This window comes from Vicia villosa, linkage group LG6, assembly GCF_029867415.1.
Source record: "Vicia villosa cultivar HV-30 ecotype Madison, WI linkage group LG6, Vvil1.0, whole genome shotgun sequence".
NCBI classification, from domain to species: domain Eukaryota; kingdom Viridiplantae; phylum Streptophyta; class Magnoliopsida; order Fabales; family Fabaceae; genus Vicia; species Vicia villosa.
Genome location: NC_081185.1, coordinates 132,227,889 through 132,255,676, shown reverse-complemented (window position 1 = coordinate 132,255,676; position 27,788 = coordinate 132,227,889). Strand labels below are relative to the sequence as shown.

Here is a 27,788-nt window from a genome sequence, read left to right as displayed (position 1 = left end):
CAAGCAAACTTGTGCTTCATCATCGAAAATTGGTGTCACCATGTTTGCCATTTTATAAAATGAATGAATCTGCTTAGGTGCAGGCCAGTCCTCAGCAGCCTCAGCAGCGTTCTTCGGGGTATTGGAATCAGTAACTTAGTTAGCTTCCCCTTTAGCAGATTCATCTCCATGATGAACACCGATCCAGGAACCCGACTGTTGAAAATTAGACCAGAATCAGAATCCAAACACTCATTCAGAAAAACCGACACTTTAAGATGGATATGAAGTTAAATGCATACCTGATGAGATCTAAACATTCAGAAAAACCGACACTTTAAGATGGATATGAAGTTGCCGTGTCTGTACAACAAAATGTTTTTAACGTCAAGAGATTAAGGAAAAAAATAAACCATATCAGAACTGCAGCCGAGCAGTTTTATAGTAATCTGGGCCATTAATATTCAAAGAATAAGTATTTGACGCGGTATAGTCTGCATGAACATTTCCCATATACACTACTGTGCTGCTATAAGCCCATTGTCCTGCATTTCTAAGAACGAAATTTGAAATTCCATTTTCCTGCAGGTCACCTACATAGTGATTTCCATCAAAATCTTCTTCTGGTCCTCCACAGTTTATGAACAATGAATCATCTGCAAAGACAGAGTGAAATCTAATCACAATTCACTCCAAAAAAAATGTTGTATGGAACTTGTTCGATCTAGTAAATAAGCTCAACACTCACATTGAGGTTTTCCTGCACAAGGAAGGTTTCTCTTCAAACAAAACGTTCTACAAAATGAATGTAGTTAGTTTGAATTTATTATTCAAATCAATGGTGATTGATGGCCAAGTTTGGAAATGATAAAAGAACTTACGAAGGTGAAGTGACCGCTGAAGAAGAATAGCTCGAAGCCAAGTTCCTTTTCCGAAACCATAAGTTGTTAGCATAAAAACATTGACACAAATGAAATGCTTATATATAGCTAGACAAAGGGAACCTTACAGATTCAGCTGCTGGCAGCTAGTTGCAGAAGACTTTGTAAAATTGTTGTAAGATAAATCTCTGAAAGAAAGCATATATATAGATTGAATTTTAATTCTTCAAAGCTCAATTACGACTTGAGATTAATAACAATAAAGTGTTTAAATGATGCGATTGGAAAAAGCATGATGGTAAATGAAATAGGCTAACATGTTAATTTTGAAGTTAAGTATCCAGTCTTGAATCGGTCCACTCAAAGAATTATTTGTCATAAACCTACATCCAAACAGCAAAGTTAAATCAACAAAGGAAAAACAGCTAATTCTTTAGATATCAACATATAGATGTATTATTTTGGTTAATCTTATGGTCGGCCGCTAAATGAATGTTCACTTACATGTAATTTAGCCTTTTCAATCCCTGGATTGAATTTGGGATTGAACCAGAAAACATATTGAAGCTTAAATCTCTGCAAGAAGTAAGAATATATTTTACTATAATGTTCAAGTAATGGTCTTATGAGAACTGCAGCCCTGCATAAAGCTCAACCGAAACGAATAACAAATTGGTTCCCGAAGAAACAGGCTGCATCACCGACTCAAACCGCCACTTCCCACAAAATTCTGCTAACCAATCTGCATAACCACCACAAAAAGTTCTTGCAGAAAACAAAACTAAACAAAAACCAAAAGTCGGTTCAGCCAAAGTAAATAGTCTTTGTACCAAGATTCATAACACAACAATCTAACAATGAAGATTATAGAACAACAAAACATTGGTTGGAACATGAAACATACCATATTGGAAAAGAACTTGCGACCGAGATCTCCTGAAACCCTAATCCCGTGGAAGGGTCGGATCTGGAAAAAAAGTCATGTTAATGAGAATTGACAATGGATAAGGTCAAAAATCATCAAGAAAACAGCTGCAGGGCAAAAACAACCAAAACCCTAGTTCATCATTTTCCCAATTTTACAAACCCTTCAGAAATTATCAGAAGAACATTGTTCATCAAACATCAAAACCTCAAACACAGATAAATCCCAATATTCATAAAAAAACCTAAACAATTTGTTCATCATTTCCCTTAAAATCAAAACCCTTCAGAATCGTGAGAGAGGAAGAGAGATCAAGAACAAAAACCAGAAATACCTCACCCGAGATTCAGATTCGTAGCTTTCGTCATCATCTTCATAGATCTTCAACCAACTCAACTCATTCATCTAAAATCGTTCAACATCGTTCATCACGAACCCAACAACATCAACATCACCATCATCGTGTTCATCATCGTCCTCAGCACTCAACAGAACAAACCGTGTCAGGAAAGAATACAAATTGCATCTGTAGGAAGAAGGAAGAAGGAAGAAGAAGAGGGAGAAGGAGGAAGAAGAGAGAAAGTGAAGGAAAGGACGAGAAAGAAAGAGAAGGAAAGAAAGAATGATACCTGCAAACAGTGTATTCATTGGGAAGACCATGACTGCTGTTGCTGTTTTGCAGAGGAAACTTTTCTACTTTTTCTCGTCCATATGCAACCGGTTTATGGGTTGAATAATATAAAATAATGAAGAGAGCCAATGAATGGCACAAAAGGTACCAATTATGTAACTAATACCATCTAATTGTCTGACAAATGGTTACTTTGGACCTAATTTGCCCCCATAAGTGAGATTTGTCACCAAATAAAGCAAGGGTTAAGTTGTATAATCCAGCACAGTTTTCTTTCTTATATTATAGATTCTATTCTAGAAGAAATATATGAAACTGGGAGTTGAGATTTAACAGAAATCTCTTATTGCTAAGCTATCACATGTACATGGCAGGAGTATATAATCATGTTGTACCAATATATAGGTATTTCTTTATTACATCATATTTTATTTAATGTATCTAATTATACCTTAACTAGCTGCATCTTAAATGTATGTCAGCGTGGAAAGAAAAACAAAACGGCAACCCCTCGTTCTGTCGGTAGTCGCGTAAGACATACATTGGAATGGTGCTGACCGTTAGACGGAGTCATGGACCAGTATTCCTTTTCATTTCCATAACTCACATAAATTAAATTTCACACTTATTAAATACTCACGTTTAATTTAATAACACAAGTTTAGCATTCAGTATAGACGAACAGTAACAACAACAACAAACGGCAACGAAAGTAACAAACAACAACAACAACAACAATAAGCAGAATTTCTAAGTTTCGGTAACAATTTAACACAGCAAAACGATAATCTAAATCCCCAATCCCAAATTCAATTTTGTATGAACAACAACAATCAACACAAGTTAGCAATAAATCTATAAACCCAATTCCCTCATACAATTGTTCATAAGCCCCATTATAGAAAAAGAACCCCACCCTTACCTCTTTGGATTGAAGAAAACTCTACCAATCTTGACTCTTGATTTGGGATTTCTCTAAACTTGGTTCTCCTCTTCAAGACCTAGCCTCCTTCTTCACAAAATAGTTTCTATTTTATGATATCTCTACACTTCTCTTAAACCCTTACTAACACTAAAACCTATCCTTAGTATAACATTGGGCCTAAGGGTAAAACCACATTATTATTCTTCACTTAGTAAAAATAGGCCCAATAAGCTCACTAACTCAAATTTAACTAAATTACTAATTCTAATGATATTTTATCGGTATAATAAATTAATCGTCGCAATAAAATTATCGACCGATAATGATGAAAATAATAATAATAATGTAATACTATTTAATTAATCAAATAATCAAATAATTGAATAATCAAATAATCAAATAATTGAATAATCAAATAATCAAATAATCAAATAATTGAATAATCAAATAATCAAATAATTGAATAATCGGGGCGTTACACTCAACCCCTCATTTCGTCGTATACTCCTCACACTAATAGTCGATTTTTAGACAACATCAGGGGCAAAATTAGTAATTTTTAGACAAAATTAATAAAAACAAGGTGTAAAACTTTTGGACAAAATCAATGGCAAAATTTTTAGACAAAATCAAAGGCAAAATTAGTAGAAACAAGGTGTAAAATTAATAAAAACAGGGTATAAAATTTTTGCCCAGGCTCCCTAAATTTTTTGACTCCGCCATTGCTAAATAGGATTTTTTTTTAACTATTTGCTTTAGTTACAAGAGACTATGGGTCATTGAATTATCCCAAGAAGGAGGATTCTTTATAAGTCTCTTAAATAAAGGTATATAAATGGTTATTAAGTTGCGTATAAAGTTAGACACATAATTTATACAATCTAAGAATCTTTACAACTGACCACATCCCTATATTTGAAAATGTTTTTAATGATCCATGAACTGCTGTCTTTAATCGCTAAACCCTTATTTTTAATCATCTCATAAAATTGATTCATATGTTGTATATGTTGATTTGTAGAATCTGATAATACTAATATATCATCTAAATAGACTATGGTGAAATGAGAGTAATCATTGAATACAGTGTTAATAATGTTTTGAAATTCGGAAGGTGAATTTTTTTAATCCTAATGGCATGACATTTCATTCAGAGTAACAAAAGAACACCACAAGAGCAGTTTTATATTTATCTTTTTCTTTTAACTGTATTTGATAATATCCATATTTAAGATCAAACATTGAAAATATACTTTTATTATGTAATCTGTTTATAAAATTCTATTTCTTAGGTATTGGGATACCTAATCCAATGTAATGATTTGTTTAAAGGTTTATAATTCATTACTAACCGGGGACTTCCTCTTTCTAATTATGAAGCATTAGTAACATAAAAAGTTGAGCAACTCCAAGGAGACTTTCTTAGCCTAATCAAGCCCCTGTATAAATAGTATTTTTTTTACAGTAATCTAAATGTTGTTTATTTATTTGTACTGGTCAGACTTTAGTAGGGATATTAGCTTCCTTAAATTCATGTTCATAGGGTAAGAGATAGTGTGAACTTTTTTCCCATAATGCATTGGGTTATTCTGAACAAAGATCTATGGCTTAATTTCAACTTTGATTCCCCCTTTTTTTGGGTTTAAATTCCCTCATTTTAAAAACCACGATTTTGGTTCATTTTTTAAGTTTTGTTTTGGATTTTAGTCCCCTGACCAATTTGAGAATAATTTTTAACGATGTGGCGCTTGTTGTGTTGATGAAGTGATTTGGTGTATAATAGACACATCCGGATTCCGATATAAAGGAAATTTTAGGATTTCTTTAAGGTGTGTGATCACTACATGGGGTGTAGTTAACACCGCCCATAATTTTATTCGTGGCTTATGTATAGTATTTTGATCATATGTTAAGTTGTACTAACCTAATGAAAAATAAGTTCGTTAGATTTTTTTTGACTAATTAGAGAAATAACACGCACACTTTTGTTCATTTAGATAAAAAATTTCCCATATCTTTTGCGAAGGTAATACCTATGAGAATATATTGGCTCACACATGATATTTTGTGGATGACACATGATTGAATACTTTACCATAATGTGTTTAAGATAGTAATTTTAAAGATAGTTTGTTCTAACTAATTACTGTTTTTGTTAGTATTTATTATTGAGATACATGTGTGAGCTGAAAGTCACACATTCCATGAAAAAAATGGAGGTTGAACACTTTATAAGTGAGATGACTCATATATCTAATGACTTTGTTAAATATGTTTGGATCCAACCCCAAAAATTAGCTCAAAGGGTGAGGTTACCTTCACATATTTATACACCCTACATCCTGAGAACCTAAGCAATGTGAGATTTTAAACAAACTCCAACATCGCAACTACCAACTTTAACACCCACTTACACGCCTAGCGTGGACCTCAGTCAAATGTCCACATTGCAGTTCTTAATCCATCTCTAATACTATGTTAAATATGTTTGAATCTCAACCCTAAAGTTATTTCAAAGGGTGAGGTTGTCTTCACATATTTACACATTCAACAACTTGGGAACTTAAGCAATGTAGGATTTAAAACAAACTTCAACAACACAAATACATTTTTCAAGAGACTTAAGGTCTTGGGTGTATATGTGGTGTTTCTCTCACTTATGTGGTTATTTTTCACCCAATATGAATGATCCTCTCCATAACTCATCAATGATATGAAAGTTGATGCTTCGAGTAAGAGACTGAATCTTTCCATTGAAAATGTTCGTGGAAGTGTGTATAGATGTGAATAAACTCACACTTGAAAGAGAGATTATTGAGATATCTTATGATTTTTAGTAAATATATATGATGTTTCTCTCACTTATATGATTGCTCGTGATCCAATGTAGATAGTCATTCTAATGATCATCATTTATGAGTTAGGTACATGCACTCATTCTATATATATATATATATATATATATATATATATATATATATATATATATATATATATATGATAAAAAAATTGATTAGTCTGGATTGAAATACAAAGTTAATGTGATTGTGAGCATAATTGAAGGCAGGGTAGAATGTTCACCTTGTGTAAGGTTTTTAGTTGAGATTAGAATTTTAAGAGAGCAATTAGTGTTTTAAAATGAATGATCTATTTCAATTTTCAATACATTTTTAATTATACTATCTAATTAATAAAAATTGCATTATTTCTAATATAATAATTAGGGATGTCAATGGGGCGGGGCGGGGACGGGGGATACATTCCCATCACAATACCCGCCTTCAAATCTATTCCCCATCCCCGCTTCGGATCCCCGCTACAGGGGGATTTCGTCCCATCCCCGTCTCCGCGGGTCCCCACGGATTCCCGCGGGTCCCCACGGATCCCCAAGGTTTATAAATATTTTTTTTATTTTTTATTTTAACCCAAATTAATAGTAAAAGCTTCAAAGATTAACCACAAGAAATTTTGAAATTATTCCTTTATGATAAATATATTATTTTAACAATATTTAATCTATAATATTGAGTGTCATGACCACCGAAATTTCAACTAAAAAAATTAAATTATCATTTAGATATTACTCTTTTACTAACAATACATATATATTTTAAATTTGTGTATAAAATTAATTATATAAAATGACAAATAAACTTACATAATTATTTAAAATTGTATATTAATTAAGTACATTATGCTATTTTAGACGGGGTGGGGATTGCACGGGGCAGAGGATATTCACGCCACCCCCGTTCCCAAAGTACCTTCGAGGAGACTTTGTTCCCCATCCCCGTCTCCGCGGAAGGAAAATTTCCCGTCTTTGAGGCCCCAAACGGAGAATCCCCACGGGATCTCCACTAACAGAGACAAGTTGACATCCCTAATAATAATGAAGGATATTATTGTTAAATATTATTTTCTCTCTTATTTTTAAATTTTTTTAAATATATACTCCCTCCGTTCCTTTTTAAGTGTCGTTTTAGAAGAATTTTTTGGTTCCTATTTAAGTGTCGTTTTATAATTTAATATCATAATTTGTCAATTATATCCTTATTTTCTCAATAACTCCACCTCACATTTTTCAATTAGTTATTGGAAAAAGAGAGTATATGATTGAATTTATTTGGAAAGAGAAAAATAAATAAGGGTATTATAGAAAAAGTAACTCTAACAATCTACTATCTTAGTTGAAGAGCTTTTTACTAGAATGACACTTAAAAAGGAACGGATGGAGTATAAAATAATCAATTGAATTGTGGGACGAAGAGTGTGTTAATCCTTTTCTAACTTTATTATAAGCATCCCGCGGTTTGATTGTGATAAGAATATTCCCATGTTTTTTGTGAATCCATCCATAGGGTGAAATACAATTTTACAAACTTCCCCTTTAATCATTCATTCAAGTTGGGGGGGGGAAAGATGTCATGATCAAATCAGTTCTCCAATCCATTCCGGCTTATATGATGAGTATTTATATGCTTCCTGATGCGGTTATCAATGATATCGAGAAGATGCTGAATGCTTTTTGGTGGTGTGGGGGTACTAATCGAAAAGGTATTCGGTGGATGGCATGGGATAAACTAGCTTGTTCTAAGAATGAGGGAGGCCTCGGATTCAGAGATTTTAGAGCCTTTAATATGGCTATGGTCGCAAAGTAAGGTTGGTTTCTCATGAACAACCCGGAAGCGTTGGTGTCCAGAGTCTTTAAAGCAAGGTACTTCCCTAAAACTACTTTCTTTGATGCTACTCTTGGTTACAATCCTAGCTTTGTTTGGCGGAGTATCTGGAAATCCCTGGAAGTGCTAACTATTGGTTGTAGGTGGAGTATAGGTGACGGTAGCCAAATAGGAGTTATGAATGAACCTTGGCTTCGAGGAAGTTTAGAGGGTTGTGTGAAGGGGCCACAAAATCAAGGTATGTATAATTTGGTTGTTAAGGACTTGATACTTCCTACCGTTAAGCAATGGAATATGAGGGTGATTCGCGATTTGTTTGATCATGTAGAGGCGGAGGAGATCCTGTTGGTCCCTCTTGTCGATGATGTTACCGAAGATAGGTTGATTTGGAAGGAAGAGCAGAACGGTCAATATAGTGTTCGCTCAGGTTATAGAGTGTGGAAGAATAGGAAGAAGTGTTATGCGTTTCAGCGCCATGAGGATAATTGGAAAGGGCTGTGGTCGATTTTTGGGCCCCCCCGAGTGAAACACCTTCTTTGGCGAATTTGTTCAGGTATTTTACCGTCCCGGGTACGCCTTATTCAGCATCATGTTCCTTGTCCTTCTACTTGTCCTTTCTGCGATACGCATGAGGAGGATGATTGGCACGTTTTCTTCGGGTGTCCTGAAACAAGATCGTGTTGGCAAATAGCAGGTTTGCATGATATTGCCGCTCCTTTTATTACTCGTTATAGTGACATTAAAACTCTTATTTTGATGGTGTGTAGTGAGGTTGATGGAAAGACAGCAGGCCGCTTTGCGATTATGATTGACACGTTATGGCATAATAGAAATAATTTTATTTGGAATAATGAGAAGGAGGAAGCTTCTAAACTCGGTTGGTTAGCTTTTCACAAGTGGCAGGAATGGTTTACGGCACAAAATCCTCAAGATAACGGGACTGCCTCTTCTACCTTACATCGTTGGATTCCCTCTCCTTTGGGTTGGCTCAAGTGTAATGTCGACGCGGGTTTTGATAGTAGTCATCGTACCACTAATAGAGGTTGGTGTCTTCGTGATAATTTGGGGAATTTTATTCAGGCGGGGGTTGCGTGGGATGTTGGTAATGTCTCTGTTATTGAAGCGGAAGCGATAGCCTTAAAAGAAGCTATCCAAGGAGCATCCGTCCATCATTTTGATCGTGTCGTGTTTGAGAGTGATTCGCAAAAGGTGGTGCAAGCTATCCGATCTAATGCTATTGGAGGCTCCGAGTTTTCATCTATTATTCGGTCTATTAAACTTTTGCTATCTAATTTTCCAAACTTCGAGGTAGAGTTTGTTCGGCGTCAAGCGAATATGGTTGCTCATTGTTTAACTAAGGCGGCCAATTCTTAGGCTCGACGTAGTTACATTAATTTTATACCTCCTTGTATTGAATCTATTTTGTTGAATGAAAGAAGCTAGATTTGTTTTGGTAAAAAAAAAAAAAAAAGTGAGTGTGTAAGTAACACATTCCTGTGTGCTAGTATTGTCTTTTATTACCGTCAACCGACACGTTGTAGGAAGCACGTGTTAGATAGATTAGAATATCTATAATATTTGCCCTATTTAACTAATTTACATATATGCTTGTACTAGTGTGTAAACCCGTGGGAGGCACGGGACAAAAGGGAAAAGGAGCACTCAGGAGATTCTAAAACGTTTGATTATTATTTTATTATTATTTTTAAATAATTTAATTAGCTTAATTAGCTTAAAAATCAAAGACCAAATTAAAAAACACATTTGTTATTTTATTAAATTCTAACCATTTCCTATTTTTATAGTTAATAATTTATCAGCCTAGGTAATTGGTGTATGCAATAATGATATTACTTGTGTGTTTTTGTGAATCTAATTTATTTATTTTTTGAAATGAAGAGAGATTGTGTCAGTTACATTTTGGAAAAATAAAATATGAAAAGCAAACAAAATATTAGGAGACATGCAAAATATGTGTATTCATTGATCATAATTGTCTCATGTGTTTTTCATAAATTAATAAAATAAATCATACTTAATTGACTGATTTAATTTCACCATTTATAAATCTATGGTATTGTTTTTTTCTTCTTCATTTTAAAATACAACATAAAATATTAATCTGTCTCTAATTTATAACTTATACTCATTTGCACTTTTTAGATGTTTTACATATAATATATTTATTTTATAGTAAAATAGCACAATTTTAAAAAGAGAAATGCTGACCAGTGCCGCATCATTTGAATTCATTAATATTATTTAGAAAAAGGAAATTATTGAAACTGTTATTTCATACCAAAAAAAACTGATATGTTACACATTATTATTTTTCATTTTTACTTTCTATTTCTTATTAATACCTCGTGCATCAAGTGCATGTTGTTGACATTTTTAAAATGTGTTCTATTTATTTATTTATTTGGGATATGATATCTATTTATTTATTTATTTTGTGTGATGTCTATCTATTTATTTATTTTTTTGAAATATAATTTATTTATTTATTAAAATTTATGTTATTTGTTTTATTTTTGGACACTTTCAATAGAATTTTATAACTTATTTTTATTTGTAAATAATAAACAATTTTGTTAATGTAAAAAAAAATTAATTTGAATGAAAGTCCAATAGAATTTTTTTTTTTAGAGAATAATTATTCAAAATCAATTGTGAATCATTTTGACCATAATATTTTATTATAATATTTGAACCTCGTGATGTCATTTATTTTCAATGAATGAATAAATTAATTTGAGTGACTAAATAATTGTATATTTAATTATTATTACTTTTCAAATGAATAAAAGTGAAGATCATTTATAACTTCTTATCCAGTGCCCCTTAGCAGCACCTTTTAAAAAAATATACTCTATTTTATTTGATTTACATATGTTTAAAATTAAAATAAAATATATTGTAAATATTAAATAATTTATTTTAATTTTTTTACAAATAAGATAATTAATTCTAAAAACTATGTCAATACTGTTAAAAACAATTTAATAATTTTTTTAAGATGATTTTTTTTACTTATCATTATTCAATATTTAACTTTTTTTTTTAAAAAATCCCTTCTGATTATTTAAAATTTATTTTTAAATATATAATATTTATAAATAATTAAAAATATAAAATTATTTAAATACCTCAATGCATTGGATCACAATATAATTAATATTAAAAAAAATAATACAACAACAATTCACATATTTATTAACTTTATTAGTTTTTGAGGTCTGTTTCTCACTGCAGGGATTTCTTACATAACACTCCTAAAATCTTTGTGGTAAGATTCATATGTCAGAACAAAATTATTTGGTTAAACAATAATTCAATTACTACGGATTCACGTCTTGGTAAGGATATTTGTTTAAAGAGACTTGGATTGTCACACATTCAAGAACAGTGGAAATAAAAAATGAAACATTAGTCTTCATGATGATGACTTATGAGCTAAGGCCTCTTCAGGTACACATTGTCCATAAGGTATTTCTATGAACAATAGTGATATTAACTCATTCACTATGCAATAATCTATCGAGATCATAAGATTTATATTGATTCAATGTTACTTTTATCAGACATTTGTGATAGTTCACCAATATATATAATGGGTATGAACCTTGCAAATGATGAAAATATGATTCATATATTATAAAATTTCCTTAACTTATACTACACTTTTGTACAAAAAAAAGAACTACAAAGTTATTATCACCTTAAGAATATCGTTCAATACACTCTTTCAATTTTTCTAAACTCACAGGTTTTGATACATTAGCAAAACATTCTTCTGCATTCTCTCACAAAGCATTTGTCGTCATCTTCATGCACACAAAGGTTTTGATAGAAATGAGTCCATACCATTAGCAAAACATTCTTCTGCACTCTCTGACATAGCATTTTCCGTTATCTACATTCACACAAAGTAGTAATTATTTACTTTCCAAAACCATTCATAATTCATAATAAGAATGAACTTTTTTAGATAATAAGTTGGTCTGTCGCTGCTCACTAAATAGAATGACATTTCTATTTGACATACTAACATGGATTTACTGCACTAAGAATGAACTTCTTTTTGTTAAAGATGCAATTACTCAATCCAAATATTCAAACATTAACAAAAACGATAACCTTGCACAAATATCTTGCAAATCTCCCTACTTTAATTTCGAAATTAATGACTGAGAAGAAGCAATACTTCTAAAAATAACTTGTAGCTTATATAAAAATTTCTCGACTTTATTTATCTTTTGTTATAGAAATAGCATATATAAAACGCTTATGTAAAAACAGACCAACAAAGCTACACATTTGAAGAAAATTGTAATTGTAACCAAACACAAATCTCTTTCAAATCGATCTGCTTTAATTTCAAACAGACAAGCAAATATACATATTTGAAAACAATCAAGTCGAGAAGAAGCAATATATTCATCACTTTTGTTCTATATCGATAGTAACACCTAATTTGATATTCCTAAAATTTCTAACATGTGCAGCCTGGACAAATAACAGGAAAGCTTTTTTCTCTTGCCAATTAGTGTCTATTCTCACCTTCTGCTCTTATGCATAAAGTGAAACCATGAGCAGCATATAAGTGATGAGAGCCAAAACCACCATCAAAGAAGTTTTAATGCATCCGCTCACATATTCGCTAGGTCCCAATCCAGCAGATAGTGATGATATTGATCCAGTCGAAGTTTCCATTGATTGCCGCCAAACTACATCACCATAAAAATGGGGTTCCGGTTAAACCTTCACAATCAACAATCTCCATACACTAAGATCCAAACCTTTAAGTTCCATTATATGAAAAATTAAAATTCCATCTTAATTCATAATATGTACCAGCTCAAGTTTTGTTGTCAAATAATGGACTATATTTTACAGATTTTGCAATGAAAAAATTTTATAAGCCAATAAAAACCAGTCAATACAATCCAGTATACTCAAATGTGACATTGTGATTTTGTAGAAACTCCAAATTGTAACAATTAAAATAAAAAAATCAGTAAAGCAAAGAACCTGAAGATACTATTTAGTGAAAAAATTAAGGCAAAACAAAGCTTTGTAGATCAAAATGTGTACCATATCTCCTCTCCACATCCATAAGTGAGGTGAGTTCGGTTCTACCAACTGTCCACTCTTCTACTGAAGCACATAAATTTCCAACCTAATCAAAGTATCATAGCAAATTCAATCAAATTGATGGGTTCAGTATATACTTGAAATTACCTAAAAAATGAACAAAGAAACATCCAATAACACAGTTATAGATAAAGAACTTGATCGTTCAAAACACCAAACTAACAAATGATTTGCAGTCACAGATATTCTTCAAAAATCTCATTCTTAAATTTGCATAGTAGAAACGGTAGATTTTAAAGGGAGATAAAATCTTACGGTGATGTAGTGACCGAGATAGACATCTTTGCGGGAGATGAGAGAAAGAGGAGCGAGGAAGACGATGATGGAGGAAATGGAGGAAAAGTTCGACCTAATGTGAAATGGAGAGAGAGAGAGAGATAGGATGTGTTTACCTAATGCCAGATATTAAATTTTTCCAGCGGTATCTCCGACCGGCGAGGCAACATGCCGTCGATGTGCATTCGAATATAAAAGGAGAGAGGATAAGAATTGAAGGGTTTGCATTGAGAAAAGAAATTGGATCTGAATTGGAAAAAGATGTTGAAGGAGAACCGTTTCGTGTATTTTTGCAGCGTAAAACGTTTCCCCATGTAAAGAGAAACAAAATTAAATGTGAATTGGCACAACATTAAATATAATAAATTTAAACAATTTGAAAATAATAATTAAAATATTAATTAATTATAATATTAATAATAATAGAAACATTTCTATAAATAGGAAATATAAATATAGTAAGCGCTCTATTTTTTTGACAAATGGCAAACTTGCCAAAATACTCATCTAGCTTTATTATATTGTATGATTAAATAGAAGGATGATGATAACTTAAACAAACTATACACCATATTTTTCACTTGGAAAAAGTTACCACCTGTGGAAATTAAGATTGGTCCAATGTTTTGAGACGAATCTTAATTACGGTAAGTGTGTTAACAAACAGGCCACCGACATTCGACAGTTGCGACCAACCCAGTTTACTAACATGCGCATCATCAATCTCTACTATACCAGCTAACTTCATTCCATTTCTTCTTCACATTCTCAATTTCTTCACTCTACAAACCCCAAATCCTCTTTCAATTTCTAGGGTTTTCTCACGGTGGTTCAATTCAATTCAATCTAATCCACCACCGACTGTGATGTAATGAGGCGGCGCCCTGTGGCGGGCATCCTCCCAGATCAAATGGAGAAATCAACAACCAAAACCCAAACCTCCCGAATCTGCTTCCTCGCTGTACTCACCGCTTTCTTCTGGCTCTTACTCCTTTACTTCCATTTCATCGTCCTCCCCCAACAAGATCAACACCAATCCACCTTAACCACCACCGTAAACCACCAAGTAATCCCCCTCAACCTCCAACCACCTCCATATTCACCACCGCCACCATCACCACCACCGCCACCATCATTACCCAAATTCAAGACTCCTCCAAGGAAGAACTTTGGCTTTCCTGATAAGTCATCACTACAAGCCCCTCCCAAAAGCAAATTCCCCTTTACAAAAGCACTTGCAACTTCCAACAATAAAACCGATCCATGTGGAGGTAGATACATCTACGTCCACGATCTTCCTTCCAGGTTCAACCAAGACATGTTACGAGACTGCAAGACATTGTCTCTCTGGACCAACATGTGCAAGTTCACTACCAATGCAGGTCTTGGTCCGCCTCTCGAAAACATCGACGGAGTCTTCTCCGATAAAGGATGGTACGCTACTAACCAATTCGCTGTTGATGTGATTTTTGCAAACAGAATGAAACAGTATGAATGCTTGACTAAAGACTCTTCCATTGCTGCTGCTGTATTTGTGCCGTTTTATGCTGGCTTTGACATTGCGCGTTATCTTTGGGGTTATAATATTTCTATGAGAGACGCTGCTTCGCTTGATCTCGTGGATTGGTTGACGAAGCGGCCGGAGTGGGGGATCATGAATGGGAGAGATCATTTTCTTGTTGCGGGGAGGATAACTTGGGATTTTAGGAGATTGTCTGAGGAGGAAACGGATTGGGGGAACAAGCTTTTGTTTTTACCGGCTGCTAAGAATATGTCTATGCTTGTTGTTGAATCTAGTCCTTGGAATGCCAATGATTTTGGGATTCCTTATCCTACTTATTTCCATCCTGCGAAAGATGAGGATGTGTTTCTTTGGCAGGAGAGGATGAGGAAGTTGGAGAGGAAATGGCTTTTTTCTTTTGCAGGTGCGCCGCGTCCGGATAACGCAAAGTCGATTAGGGGTCAGATAATTGAGCAATGTAGGAGTTCTAAAGTTGGGAAGCTTTTGGAGTGTGATTTTGGGGAAAGTAAATGTCATTCTCCTAGCTCCATAATGCAGATGTTTCAGGGATCACTTTTTTGTCTTCAACCTCAAGGTGATTCTTATACAAGAAGATCTGCTTTTGATTCAATGCTTGCTGGTTGTATACCTGTGTTTTTCCATCCGGGTTCGGCGTATACGCAATATACCTGGCATCTACCTAAGGATTATACTAAGTATTCTGTATTTATTCCTGAGGATGATATTCGAAAGAGGAAGGTTACTATAGAGCAGAGGCTTAGTCAGATACCGGTGGAGCAAGTGAGGATCATGAGAGAGGAGGTGATTAGTCTGATTCCTAGATTAGTGTATGCTGATCCCCGATCTAAGTTAGAGACTTTAAAAGATGCTTTTGATGTTTCTGTGCAAGCCATGATTGATAAGGTTACCAATTTGAGGAAGGATATTATTGAAGGTCGCACTGACGAAAACTTCATTGAGGAGAATAGTTGGAAATATGCACTGTTGGATGAGGGACAGCGGGAAGTAGGACCTCATGAATGGGATCCTTTCTTCTCTAAACCTAAGGGTGGAAATGGAGAATCCACTGATTCCTCTGCTGAAGCTGCGAAAAATTCTTGGAAAAATGAGCAAAGAACTCAATAATGATTCGTCATGGTGAGGTAAAAATTTGAATCTTCTGGCTGCTGGTTTCTAAAAGTTGTCTAGAGCAAGATTCTAATGATTTCCCTGAATTAGGGAGAACAAGAATTGCAGCTACAAAATAGTTAGTGAAATCCTGCTATCAATTTATTGCAGAACTTGTACTATCTGAGTAGGCTTCCTCATTGAAACCCCCCTCTTTGCTACAGTTTCGTTATATACATTCTTTCTAGTTTCTGCTTTTTGTATTATTTGCCATAGTGGTTTCTAGGTGTATTTTTAAGGTCTAATAATTTCCCTTGATACAGACATTTTTATTCAATTGATTCATATAGGAAATATAAACAAATTTATCGTTAAATTGTCTGTTGAATTCAATACTCTATAATATGGCAGCTGCATCAATCAGACTGCTTAGGTATGTATAGATAATGCTAGGAGTTTCTTTGCAAAATTTTCTTTTGATGTGCTCTGAAATAGTTGGATATCGATTCAATAGTATTTACTGACATACGTTTGGATCTGTGGTGTATTTTTATAAAATTGCGTTGAAATAGCACTTTCACGCATAAGCTCCATTATATAGTTTCAGGGAATTCACATTTGTTGTGCATTGGGATAATCTGTATGCAACCACTAATCCAAATATACTATTAGTACGTATTTGGAATCATGGTCAAAAAAGCTTCGGCCGCGCGTCCAAGTACAAGCTACTATTTGTTGCTTCTTCATTATCAAGTCAAATGAAGCTTTGGGATGTGAGAAAGGGCATACCAACAGAGCCAAACAAGCACTTAGTAATGTATAGCTATGCTGAATATTTGCCAGGTTATTATTTTGTTCTGTCTAGTTGATTTTATAAAACATTTCCTGCCTGCCGGTAATCTTTCTTCTTTTTGGCTGTTGTCTTTCTGTCTTGTAAAATGTTTTCTTCTAGGTAAGAAAACTTCTAAAATTTCATTAATCAATTGGTGTTTAATCGTGGCAATGTAATACAAGAAATGATAGTGGTAGTGCATATGTAGAAAATGATTTTGGAAAAAGGTTAGCAAATAGTGTGTACTACAAACAAAATCTGTAGTAATGGATAAAATGGAAATGTTGTTAACCTCAAATAGAAGATATAATGAAGTGAAATCTGAACAAAAAACACTAATATTCTGATAGCATTGCTTCGCTAAATATGAATTAGTCGATATACTTTCTTCTATTCACACATTGAAGGGCATGATCTTGAATGTGGATTTTGAGTATCTCTATTGGGGGAGGAAAACAAGATGTATATAGACTCATAGAGTGGATGTGCATGTTTGAATTAACGATAAAATTAAAAGAATCACATCGAATTAGTGTATTTTACTATTTTTTACAAAAACTAATAGAATCACATGTAGGGATGACAACGGATAGGGTCGGGTGCGGGTTTCACACTACTCGAAATTACCACCCAAATCCGAACTCAGACTATTCGGGTGGTAAAATAACACTCACGCCCACACCCGTTGGGTTAGGATTTTTTCACTCAAACTCAAACTCGCAGCAAAATACATAAAATACATTTTTCCTACAACTCGCACTATTCAAATCCGCACTCGAAATATCGGGTGGCATATGAACCCAGTCAAATCGGGTTTTCACCTATTGACTCGTGTGCGGGTGGATTCTGCGGATTTGGGTTTGCCTCTATCAACATGGAATTCCTGTAATTTCGACAAATTTAACTATCATGATTTATTCGAGAATTCACTTCCAATTCTAACTTACATTAACCGTTGAACCATCCCCAATAAAAAAAATCTTGACATGAATCTAGGGGTTCATGCTGATGGGCTGGGAATTTCTACTCCTCAGGTAATCCATTGAGAATTTATTCTGTCAACCCCAAATTTAACTTAAAAATGTATTTTCATTATTTAACTATCAAATTTTATATTTGGTCAAAAAAAATCGGTTTTTTATTTATTTTTAATATCCAGTATTTCTTCATTTAAATGCAAAAAATTCAGTATTCTTTCAAAAATTTAGTAAGTACTTTTAAAAAACCGGAGTTATTAAGAAAGGGCATAATGGTAAAAACATTGATCTTGTGGGGGTGACAGATTAAATTTGAGAGCGTGGAGGATAAATCCTCTAATCCATTTGGTCTTGAGCAGTTATTTTTGGGCCTAGGCCCATATGGCTACCAAAATGGGGTTGCTTATTGAACCCTTAATAATGCCTTCAAATCCTATAGAATTTTCAAAAATGATACTTTTAGCGTCATCTGGATGAATTTTCAAAAATGATACTTTTAGCGTCATCTGAATTTCAAAATTTGGACGCAGTACATATAAAAGAACTCAAGCTCATCCTATACATTCAAAATGCACAAAAGTTCTGTTCGAATTTCAAAATCCGTGCTGGTCTGAAATGTCATCTTTGTTATTTCTATAAAATTTTAATTTTTAAATATAATTTTGTCTGTCGAGAGGCACCATAAATGACAAAAATGATATACTATTGTCGTTAGATGATGAATCCGAATAAAATTATCGAGACATTTGTATATTTGATGCATCCATATTTAATAAATATTATTTTTTGTTTTCTTTAGAGTTTGAGAGAAAATAGGATGCATTGCCTACCAACATATTATGAAGATTATCATTCTATCATCTAAAAAGGTGTTCAAAAATTGTTTTTTTTTAAAAATAAAACCAGGAATGTTACATATTTATTTTTATTGAATTGAATTTCAAAAAAAATATTTCTGACTGTAATTCATTTTTTTGTTACAAAACTAATTCCTCTAAGTAGCATATATGTATGGAAACTTTGTTTTGCTATTTACTTGAGGTCATTTGCTATTTACTTGAGGTCATTTTCGTGCCCAGTTATGTAGTAGTCACATAAAATAAAACAACAACCCTAAATGTTTTTTGTTGCTAACAAATAACAATAACAAGTTACTACTCTTTTCCTAGATGAATAGATTGAGTACACATGTATATGAATAAACAAACAGTGAAATGAAAAAAACATGACTAGATAACATCTCATGCATCCACTCATGTAATACTTGTGTAGCTACTGCAAATGTCTCCTTAGTCAGTCCTACATTAATGTCTTCAATTTCATAGCAAATTAAGGAGCGTACATGTTTAATAAATGATTGATTGAACACTCATTCTTTTGGCTCCTCTCACTCTCATTAACATAGTACTATTTTTTTATTTATAAATTGGACATCCTCGCAGATCGGACTTATTCTTCAAATTAGAGAGAATCAAAATAGAAGGTAAAATTCTCTTTCAAAAAATTTAACACTAGTACGTAGGGGTGGCAAATGAGTATGTCAGTCCTGTTTATGTCCTCTCTGCAAAAATCCGTAAAAAATTGAGGACGCAGAACAAAAATCTTACCTGTCCCGCAAAAAATTGAGTGTGGGGTGGAGCGGCTCTACAGGCACTGCATTTTTAAAGCTTAAAATTGCAAAATATTATGTTATTACCCGCGTCTGCAAAAAACGGGACAAGGTGAGACGACCATATTAAAGAGTGCAGACCGAAAACTTTGACTTTGCCCCGTAAAAAAATGCGGACAAAATGAGCATGTTCGGTGGACCATATCAGTTTTGCCACATCTACTGCTGCATAATCTGGACTAGATCGAAATTAGAGTCTCTATTAAATTAGAAGAGACCCTTACCATCTTATCCAAATGCTATTTGTTTCATTAACATAGTAACTAATAACATTGATTTCACAATATTTGAAAATAACGGTTACTAAGTCATATATTAAAACTAAGCAAAACATCTCGTGACACAGTCTGTGTGCTCCTAGATTTCTACTAAATTTCAGTTTCTCTGGTTTTTTCTCTCTCTTAACAAAGGATACTCGTGATGAAGAGCTCTTATATTTCACGAGCTTCATATTCCTCAGACTTCAACAAATGCTTAACTTGTTCATTTTTGAATTCTTCCTCAACACCTTCAAATACCCCTACAATCCTTCCACAAAATCATGCACCACACAACACATTCTTCTACTACTACTCCAGCAAAAAAAACCAATGGAATCGAAATTTCAACTCTTTTTCTTTACTCTTTCCCTTCTCAGTCTCACCATTCATGCACAAAATCTTGCAACTTACATAGTTCAGTTACACCCTCATGGCACAACCAAGTCTTTGTTCACCAACAAACTTGAATGGCATCTATCATTCATACAACAAACCATTTCATCTGATGAAGACCCTTCCTCGCGCCTACTATACTCGTACCGTTCCGCTATGGACGGTTTCGCAGCTCAGTTAACCGAGGCTGAGATTGAGTATTTACAAAGAAGTCCTGATGTTATCTCCATTAGGCCTGATAGGAATCTCCAGATTCAAACCACATATTCTTATAAGTTCTTAGGACTCAGTCCTGCAAGAGAAAATGGCTGGTATCAATCTGGTTTCGGCCGGGGAACCATAATCGGCGTGCTTGATACCGGAGTTTGGCCGGAGAGTCCTAGCTTCGTTGATCATGATATGCCTCCGGTTCCGAAGAAATGGAAAGGTATATGCCAATCAGGCCAAGCCTTTAACTCTTCCAATTGTAACAAAAAGCTCATTGGTGCAAGATACTTCACCAAAGGCCATTTTGCAGTATCACCTACAAGAATTCCAGAATATCTTTCTCCCAGAGACTCTTCTGGACATGGAACACACACTTCATCTACCGCTGGTGGAGTTCCGGTGCCAATGGCGAGTGTTTTCGGTTATGCCAACGGTGTGGCAAGAGGTATGGCTCCAGGTGCTCACATTGCAGTATACAAAGTTTGCTGGTTCAATGGCTGCTATAACTCTGACATCATGGCTGCATTGGATGTGGCAATCAGAGACGGTGTCGATGTTCTATCGTTGTCTCTAGGTGGTTTTCCAGTGCCTCTGTATGATGACAGTATTGCAGTTGGGAGCTTTAGAGCAATGGAGAAAGGAATTTCGGTTATATGCGCAGCGGGAAACAATGGTCCAATGGCAATGTCTGTTGCCAATGATGCTCCTTGGATTGCCACTATTGGTGCAAGCACACTTGACAGGAAATTCCCGGCTATAGTTCGTATGGCGAACGGAAAAATTCTCTACGGAGAATCCATGTATCCAGTAAACAACAGAATAGCAAGCAAAAGCAAAGTACTTGAGCTGGTTTACCTATCTGGTGGAGATAGTGAGAGTCAATTTTGCCTCAAAGGGTCTCTTCCAAAAGACAAAGTTCAAGGCAAAATGGTGGTATGCGACCGCGGTGTCAACGGAAGATCAGAAAAGGGTGAAGCTGTGAAGGAAGCAGGTGGTGCTGCTATGATCTTAACAAACACAGAGCTAAACTTAGAAGAAGATTCAGTTGATGTTCATCTCTTGCCTGCAACACTGGTAGGATTCGACGAATCAATCACCTTGAAAGCTTACATAAACTCCACAAAAAAACCACTTGCAAGGATTGAATTCGGAGGAACTGTAATCGGGAAGTCTAGAGCACCAACAGTCGCAATATTCTCCGCCAGAGGACCAAGTTTTACCAACCCATCAATCCTTAAACCAGATGTCATAGCTCCAGGCGTCAACATCATTGCTGCATGGCCTCAGAATCTTGGTCCAACAGGCTTACCAGAAGACAAAAGAAGAGTAAACTTCTCTGTCATGTCAGGTACCTCGATGTCATGTCCTCATGTCAGTGGAATCGCGGCTCTTATCCGTTCTGCGCATCAAAACTGGAGCCCTGCAGCTATCAAATCAGCAATCATGACAACTGCAGACGTAATAGACCATACAGGAAAACCAATACTCGACGAAGACAAACCCGCTAGATCCTTCGCAATGGGATCCGGAAATGTGAATCCACATAAAGCATTAAATCCCGGACTGATATACGATATCAAACCAAACGATTACGTCAACCATCTTTGCAGCATCGGTTACACAAACTCAGAAATATTCAGCATCACACACAGAAACATTAGCTGCCATGCAATCATGCAGAAGAGTAGAGGCTTCAGCCTTAACTATCCTTCAATATCAGTGATTTTTAAAGACGGAACGAAGCGAAAAATGTTCAGCAGGAGAGTAACAAATGTAGGAAATCCTAACTCCATCTACTCAGTGGAAGTTGTAGCACCTCAAGGAGTGAAAGTGATAGTGAAACCAAAGAAGCTAGTATTTAAACAAGAAAATCAAAGCTTGAGCTACAAAGTTTGGTTTATATCAAGAAAAAGGGTTACCACGAACTTTGCAGAAGGACATTTGACATGGATACACTCACAAAATGGTTCTTACAGAGTTAGAAGCCCAATAGTAGTAACTTGGAAGACTAAGTAGCAAGGAGAAAGTTATAACCATTATTACTAAGTTATTTGTTATCATTGTTGCATTGGTTTCATTGTTTTATTTATGTTTAGTTGCAGAGTTTACGCTAAACTTTGTTATAGGAGTTGTACTAGAAAAAAATAAATTGATATATAATGGTTAAATAATTGGTCTTGCCAATTTTTAGTGAAAAACAATCTCTTCTTAACTTGTTTTCACTATTATATATATTTGGGTTAAATATATGACACCCCCTTGCCATTAGAGCGAGATTTAGTTTTGCCCCTTTGAAGTTATTTTTTTACGAAGACACCCTTATAAAAGTTTTAATCAACTTTTACCACACCCTTTTACTCCACATGCTGACTGGACTTTGACCAATTTGCTTAGGTGGCAATAAAATAACTATTTAATTAATTAAAAAAAATGAAACATGATAAAATAGGAAAAGGCAAACCACAAAGTCTCTTCTTCTTTTTCCAATTCCGTCGTTTTCTTTTACCACTTTTTCAGCAAAATCCTTCATCGAAATATCATCATCAACACTAAACAACCACCCATTAACCTGCAACCAAATCTTTCAATCTAAAAAATCAAAATTACAAACTCATATCCTACAACTGGTTTGACAGTAACGAAGGTTTTCAGCATGATCTGAAATAGGTCTATGAACTTCACTTCCTTTTTTAAATCTTCCACTGAAAATCTACTCGTTGGTTTTGGGATACAAACCATTTCTTGGGACACAATGGTTAAAGCTTCAAAAGCTCTTTAAGATGTTCAGCCTGAGCTTGAAAAACTTTGGCAGAAAGCAGTCTCAAAGGTTGTCTGCACCTATAGTATTAGTATGACTTTTTTTTAATTTCATTCAAAAGTTTTATTCTATTCTGGGAGCTGTTTATAAGATAAACAAGTATTTATATTATTGTTATCCATCCACCTGCAGGTGTTTGACTTCATCGTTCAGAAATTCTATATATGCATTGAGAAAACCCAAAACAAATATTCAAATACTTCAGCAAAGTGTCCTTTTAAAGTACAAGTGAGTTTCTTTAATTAATCTCTAGAATATGATGGGTTGATGGATTGATAAGCTATGCATTCTGAATTTCCAATTGATAAGTTCCCCTAGCACATATAATTTATTTGCTTAATAACAGGCAAAACACATGTGTTGAGTTTTTTCAATATACATTTTTTTTAATAAAAGTAGTGTGGTTTGTAACACTATCTCTCTTGAGTATTACTACACTTTATCATTCACAGTTATTTTCAATAACTTTGTATTGAGCCTTCAATGTAAAGCTGTAGCTAAATCATCAGAAAACCGTGCTTACAAACAGATCTATTAGTTATTGAACTATTATGGAAGGATTTCCTATCTGTAAATATTATAGTTGTCATAGTTAGCATTTAATCTGCCAATAGGAGAACTAGAGAAGGATCCGTCATTTACCATTCTATACCTCCCTGCTTGCACCGTCTTTAAATTGTGAAAGCATTTTGGTTAATTTTGTGAACTTTGTGTGCTTTATGAATCTAACAAATAGACATGCAAAAGTGTAGGTATGTTGTGAACTTCCTCAAGGAACATACCACCATCCCCAGTTCTGCTTTTGGCACGGGTTCTTTCAATGTCCATGCGAGAGGCTCAGTTGACTTGTCAACTTTTGGAGATAAGTAAGCAGATAGAACTGTTTCACTTGGAAAAGAAGAAGGAATGATTGCCGCTGCGATTTGATCGGAGAAGAGTGGAGGAAGGTGTATGAAGAAGACTAAATATGGAGATGTATGAAGGGAAATTAGAATTTCAAATGCTATTGCCACCTAAGCCAATGGGTCAAAGCCCAGTCAGCATGTGGAGTAAAAGGGTGTGGTAAAAGTTGATTAAAACTTTTATAAGGGTGTCTTCGTAAAAAAATAACTTCAAGGGGGCAAAATCAAATCTCGCTCTAATGGCAAGGGGGTGTCATATATTTAACCCTATATATTTTTTACTCACACAAGTTCTAACCTTCTTATTCAAATCCACCAAAAGAAAAGATGATATACCATTAATTAAAGTAACCAATTTGTGTATATGACTAATATTTATAAAGTTTTGGCCAATGCATGTAAAAAAGAACAATCCAATGCATGTACACTAATATTAAACAACTCAATGTCAATGCACCTTCAAATAATGGACAGAACTCTATTATGTACCTTAAAAGAGTTTGTTGTATCCTATAAGACTTCTGCAACTTAATGAGAATGCATGTACACAAATATCAATTCAACTAAAACCATTTAAACCCATGGTTTCTAAAAACATGCCAACATAAATGACAAATGAACTATCAATGCATGTGAGTTTACCATTACATACCAAAATCAACTTGTTTATCCAGCAAGTGCAAATAGTCTATTATAATATGTTAACTAGATTGAGACCATTGCGTGGTTGTAAAATTTTGTTTTATACTGAATTTTAATTATATTAAGATTTTTGTTGGAACAAATATGATTATATATATATATATATATATATATATATATATATATATATATATATATATATATATATATATATATATATATATATATATATATCTCACTTGATATGCTCCCTATATATATATATATATATATATATATATATATATATTATAATTGTTACGATAATATGAATTAAACACCAATAAAAAAGAGGATCTTGCTATAAATAAATTTAAAATATATTATTTGGGTTTTTTTTTATTCTCATGTATTATTGATACTCATATATTAGAAATAAAGAAAATTGTTTTTATTTTTAGTTTATTTGTTCATCATAATAGGAAGAATATAGTAGTAAAGTATATAAATAAATAGAGTTAAAGAGTGTTTCCATATTCTATCATATTTCTAGTTCAAATGACATTTCTAGTTTAAATGACAGTGGCCTATCTTGTAAAATTTTGTAAAAATTACTTGGGCATTAAAGACATTCGTTTCAACTACTATCTTTGTTGATATGATTCCAAGAAAAAATACCAGAGTTTGGATTCAAACATAATTTATTTTTGAAATTTGAGGGTATATATTTAGTTGCAGTAATTATAGCATTGTTAGAATATTTTTTTCAAAATGACTATTGAATCCCTTTCTTTTAAATAGATTCTTAAAATAAGAATAAATTTTTATAGAGAATATCTTATTACTCTCCTTAAAATTTTTATGCACATGACGAAATTTCAGTAATGTCCCATTTTCGTAGATATATATTTGGAAGTATATCTTATTTTTTTTATAAAAGTTTTGGTTTTTTCTGTAGGTGCATCTACGAAAGTATTTTAAACCAGTATAAGTTGGAAAAAATGTGAATTAATTCAGTTCATGAATTGTTCCGTTGGTACATCTACGGAATGTCTTAACGCCAGAATATTCCGTAGATGTACCTACGAAAACATCTGCTATACTTTGAACCTGTCTGAACACTCTCTCATTGTTACATTTCTTCTTCAACACTCACCTCTCTACAACCTAAAAGCCCTACATCATAAATATCTTTTTCTCTCCAAAACTCAAACTTTTTGGTGTAACAAATCAAATGGAGCAAAATAAGACTGAATTTCAGGTATGCATATTCATCTTTGTCTATTGCATTGCTCACATTATGCATCATGTTTCTGTCAAAAAATGTAACGTTGCTTCCGTAGGTACATCTACGAAATATGTTGAAGATGAACACGTTCTGGAGGTGCATCTACGGAATGTGTTTGTGCTATTTTTTCCAGCAGTCTTATGATTTTGTGTTATTTATGTTATTGTTTACAAATAGGTATGGTGCACCCCGATAATATCTAAAGAGAATTAGTTCCTTTAGTCGATGTTTCACCGAAGGTTGAAGGGGGTAGTCTTAAAGGCGGTCGATGTCGCCGGTGACTGTAATAACAAGCAAGAGCTTGATGATCGTGATAGCATGCTCACATGGATACATAGGAATGCAAATAACCTTAGTTTTGGTGCGGTAATAGGAAGACCGGATAATGGTACGACAAGAACAAAAGCTTTCGTAACAATGTTGTGTGAAAGAAGCGGGAAATACCATCCTCCTCTAAGGAAGTTTAAAAGAGACGACACAAGTACTAGAAAATGCGACTGTCCATTTAAAATTCATGGTTACATGTTGTCTAGCAAGAAGTGGAAATTTAGTGTTATTTGTGGCTTGCATAACCATGACTTGTGCACAAAATTACAAGGTCATCCTAGTGTATGTCGGCTCAATCCGGAAGAGAAGACATGTATTAATGACATGTCTTGGAATCTTGTCCAATCTAAAAATATACTTGCCACATTGAACGGAAGGAACCCGATAACGTATCAAATATAAGTCAAGTGTATAACATCCGGTACCGCAATAATAAGGTGGTTAGATGGAGAAGCGGGGACAAGGGCGTCCGAAAGTTGCGGTGCCTCCGTCACCTCCAAACTCTAATTCACCGGCGGCTCAATCGATGAAAACCTCTACAACTTGCGAAGATGAAGACACAAAAGGTGAAACAAAATGAACACTTAGTTGAGTTCAATCATGAAATTATGATTTGAATTAATGGAAATAATTATCGAATCAAGGTAATAAATTTTGGAAATGACATGTTTTGGTTTGAATCATGATTTGACACTTGTAATTTGATTAAAGAAATTGCTTGATTTGAAGCAAGACTAATTTTCAAAAATATTTTTGATCATGATTCGAGTCAAAAGTTCATAAATCAAATCACAATGTCTTCTGATTTGAGGCAAGAAGAACCTTGATTCAAATCAAAAGTAGATAATCTAAGCTAGTTTTTAAATTCTTTTTTGTCCTGGAAATATAAATGGATGAAACTGTAGAAGCTACGGTGGAACGAAGCTTTATGCGTTATTCAGTGATGCAACTTCTTGGATCAGAGGCTTTGATATCGCCGCATCTCGAATTAGAGACGTAGATCTAGATCCGGTGCTGCTAATCTCTAATACATTGGACCTAGGGGGTGCCTATATTTATATTTCTTATACTTGTATTTATACTTTGGGCCGAGTGAAACAAGTAGAATAAGTGGGTCTTACTTTACTAGGGGGTCATACATTTAAAGCTTCGACCTTCCTTAACCTTTCTTCTTCACTTTACTGCCTTCGATCTCATACTTTAAGGTATCTTCCTTCAACTCAAACTTTTTCCTTGAAGCATCTCATGTATTTTTGTTAAGATGAGACAAAATTCTATTAATATAGAGCTCCCCTGTGAGAATGGGAATTGATTATGATTGGTGTTCCCTTTTTTTGTTAACAGGTACCCAAAAAATTGTCTCTTTGAGGGAAGACTCTAACAAGAAGGTGAGCTCGAGATTCTTTAACTTAAAA

The 27,788-nt window shown here is 34.0% G+C and overlaps 3 protein-coding genes and 2 long non-coding RNA genes across 5 annotated transcripts; 3 read left to right on the top strand and 2 right to left on the bottom strand.

Moving 5' to 3' along the window:
- Positions 1 to 396: 396 nt before the first annotated feature.
- LOC131614700 (probable LRR receptor-like serine/threonine-protein kinase At1g53440) lies at positions 397 to 2,551 on the bottom strand. Its single transcript, XM_058886260.1, has 9 exons — positions 2,415 to 2,551; positions 2,125 to 2,269; positions 1,765 to 1,827; positions 1,365 to 1,602; positions 1,178 to 1,243; positions 989 to 1,048; positions 861 to 905; positions 728 to 774; positions 397 to 635 (listed from the first exon to the last, which is right to left on the bottom strand). The coding sequence occupies exons 4-9, from the start codon at positions 1,418 to 1,420 to the stop codon at positions 397 to 399; spliced, it is 513 nt and encodes a 170-aa protein (XP_058742243.1). The 5' UTR covers positions 1,421 to 1,602; positions 1,765 to 1,827; positions 2,125 to 2,269; positions 2,415 to 2,551.
- Positions 2,552 to 11,690: 9,139 nt separating this feature from the next.
- On the bottom strand, positions 11,691 to 13,751 carry LOC131612417 (uncharacterized). The gene is made up of 4 exons (XR_009287376.1): positions 13,430 to 13,751; positions 13,115 to 13,199; positions 12,581 to 12,747; positions 11,691 to 11,933 (listed from the first exon to the last, which is right to left on the bottom strand). It is a non-coding gene; the product is annotated as an uncharacterized LOC131612417 (long non-coding RNA).
- Positions 13,752 to 14,025: 274 nt separating this feature from the next.
- Positions 14,026 to 17,873, top strand: LOC131610033 (xyloglucan galactosyltransferase MUR3-like). Its single transcript, XM_058881893.1, has 2 exons — positions 14,026 to 16,114; positions 16,681 to 17,873. Exon 1 carries the CDS (start codon positions 14,322 to 14,324, stop codon positions 16,095 to 16,097), a length of 1,776 nt encoding a protein of 591 aa, XP_058737876.1. The 5' UTR covers positions 14,026 to 14,321; the 3' UTR covers positions 16,098 to 16,114; positions 16,681 to 17,873.
- Positions 17,874 to 19,790: 1,917 nt separating this feature from the next.
- LOC131612416 (subtilisin-like protease SBT1.2) lies at positions 19,791 to 22,547 on the top strand. Its single transcript, XM_058884208.1, has one exon. The coding sequence runs from the start codon at positions 20,028 to 20,030 to the stop codon at positions 22,431 to 22,433; it is 2,406 nt and encodes an 801-aa protein (XP_058740191.1). The 5' UTR covers positions 19,791 to 20,027; the 3' UTR covers positions 22,434 to 22,547.
- Positions 22,548 to 22,918: 371 nt separating this feature from the next.
- On the top strand, positions 22,919 to 24,535 carry LOC131612415 (uncharacterized). The gene is made up of 3 exons (XR_009287375.1): positions 22,919 to 23,244; positions 23,368 to 23,463; positions 23,988 to 24,535. It is a non-coding gene; the product is annotated as an uncharacterized LOC131612415 (long non-coding RNA).
- Positions 24,536 to 27,788: the final 3,253 nt, after the last annotated feature.

Coding starts and splice junctions, on each gene's coding strand:
- LOC131612416 (XM_058884208.1), top strand. CDS start 20,028: ATGCTTAACTTGTTCATTTTTGAATTCTTCCTCAACACCTTCAAATAC.
- LOC131610033 (XM_058881893.1), top strand. CDS start 14,322: ATGAGGCGGCGCCCTGTGGCGGGCATCCTCCCAGATCAAATGGAGAAA.
- LOC131614700 (XM_058886260.1), bottom strand. CDS start 1,420: ATGTTTTCTGGTTCAATCCCAAATTCAATCCAGGGATTGAAAAGGCTA. Junction 1,049..1,177: donor CTTAACTTCAAAATTAACAT/GTTAGCCTATTT, acceptor GCTTTCTTTCAG/AGATTTATCTTACAACAATT. Junction 775..860: donor TCAGCGGTCACTTCACCTTC/GTAAGTTCTTTT, acceptor TTCATTTTGTAG/AACGTTTTGTTTGAAGAGAA.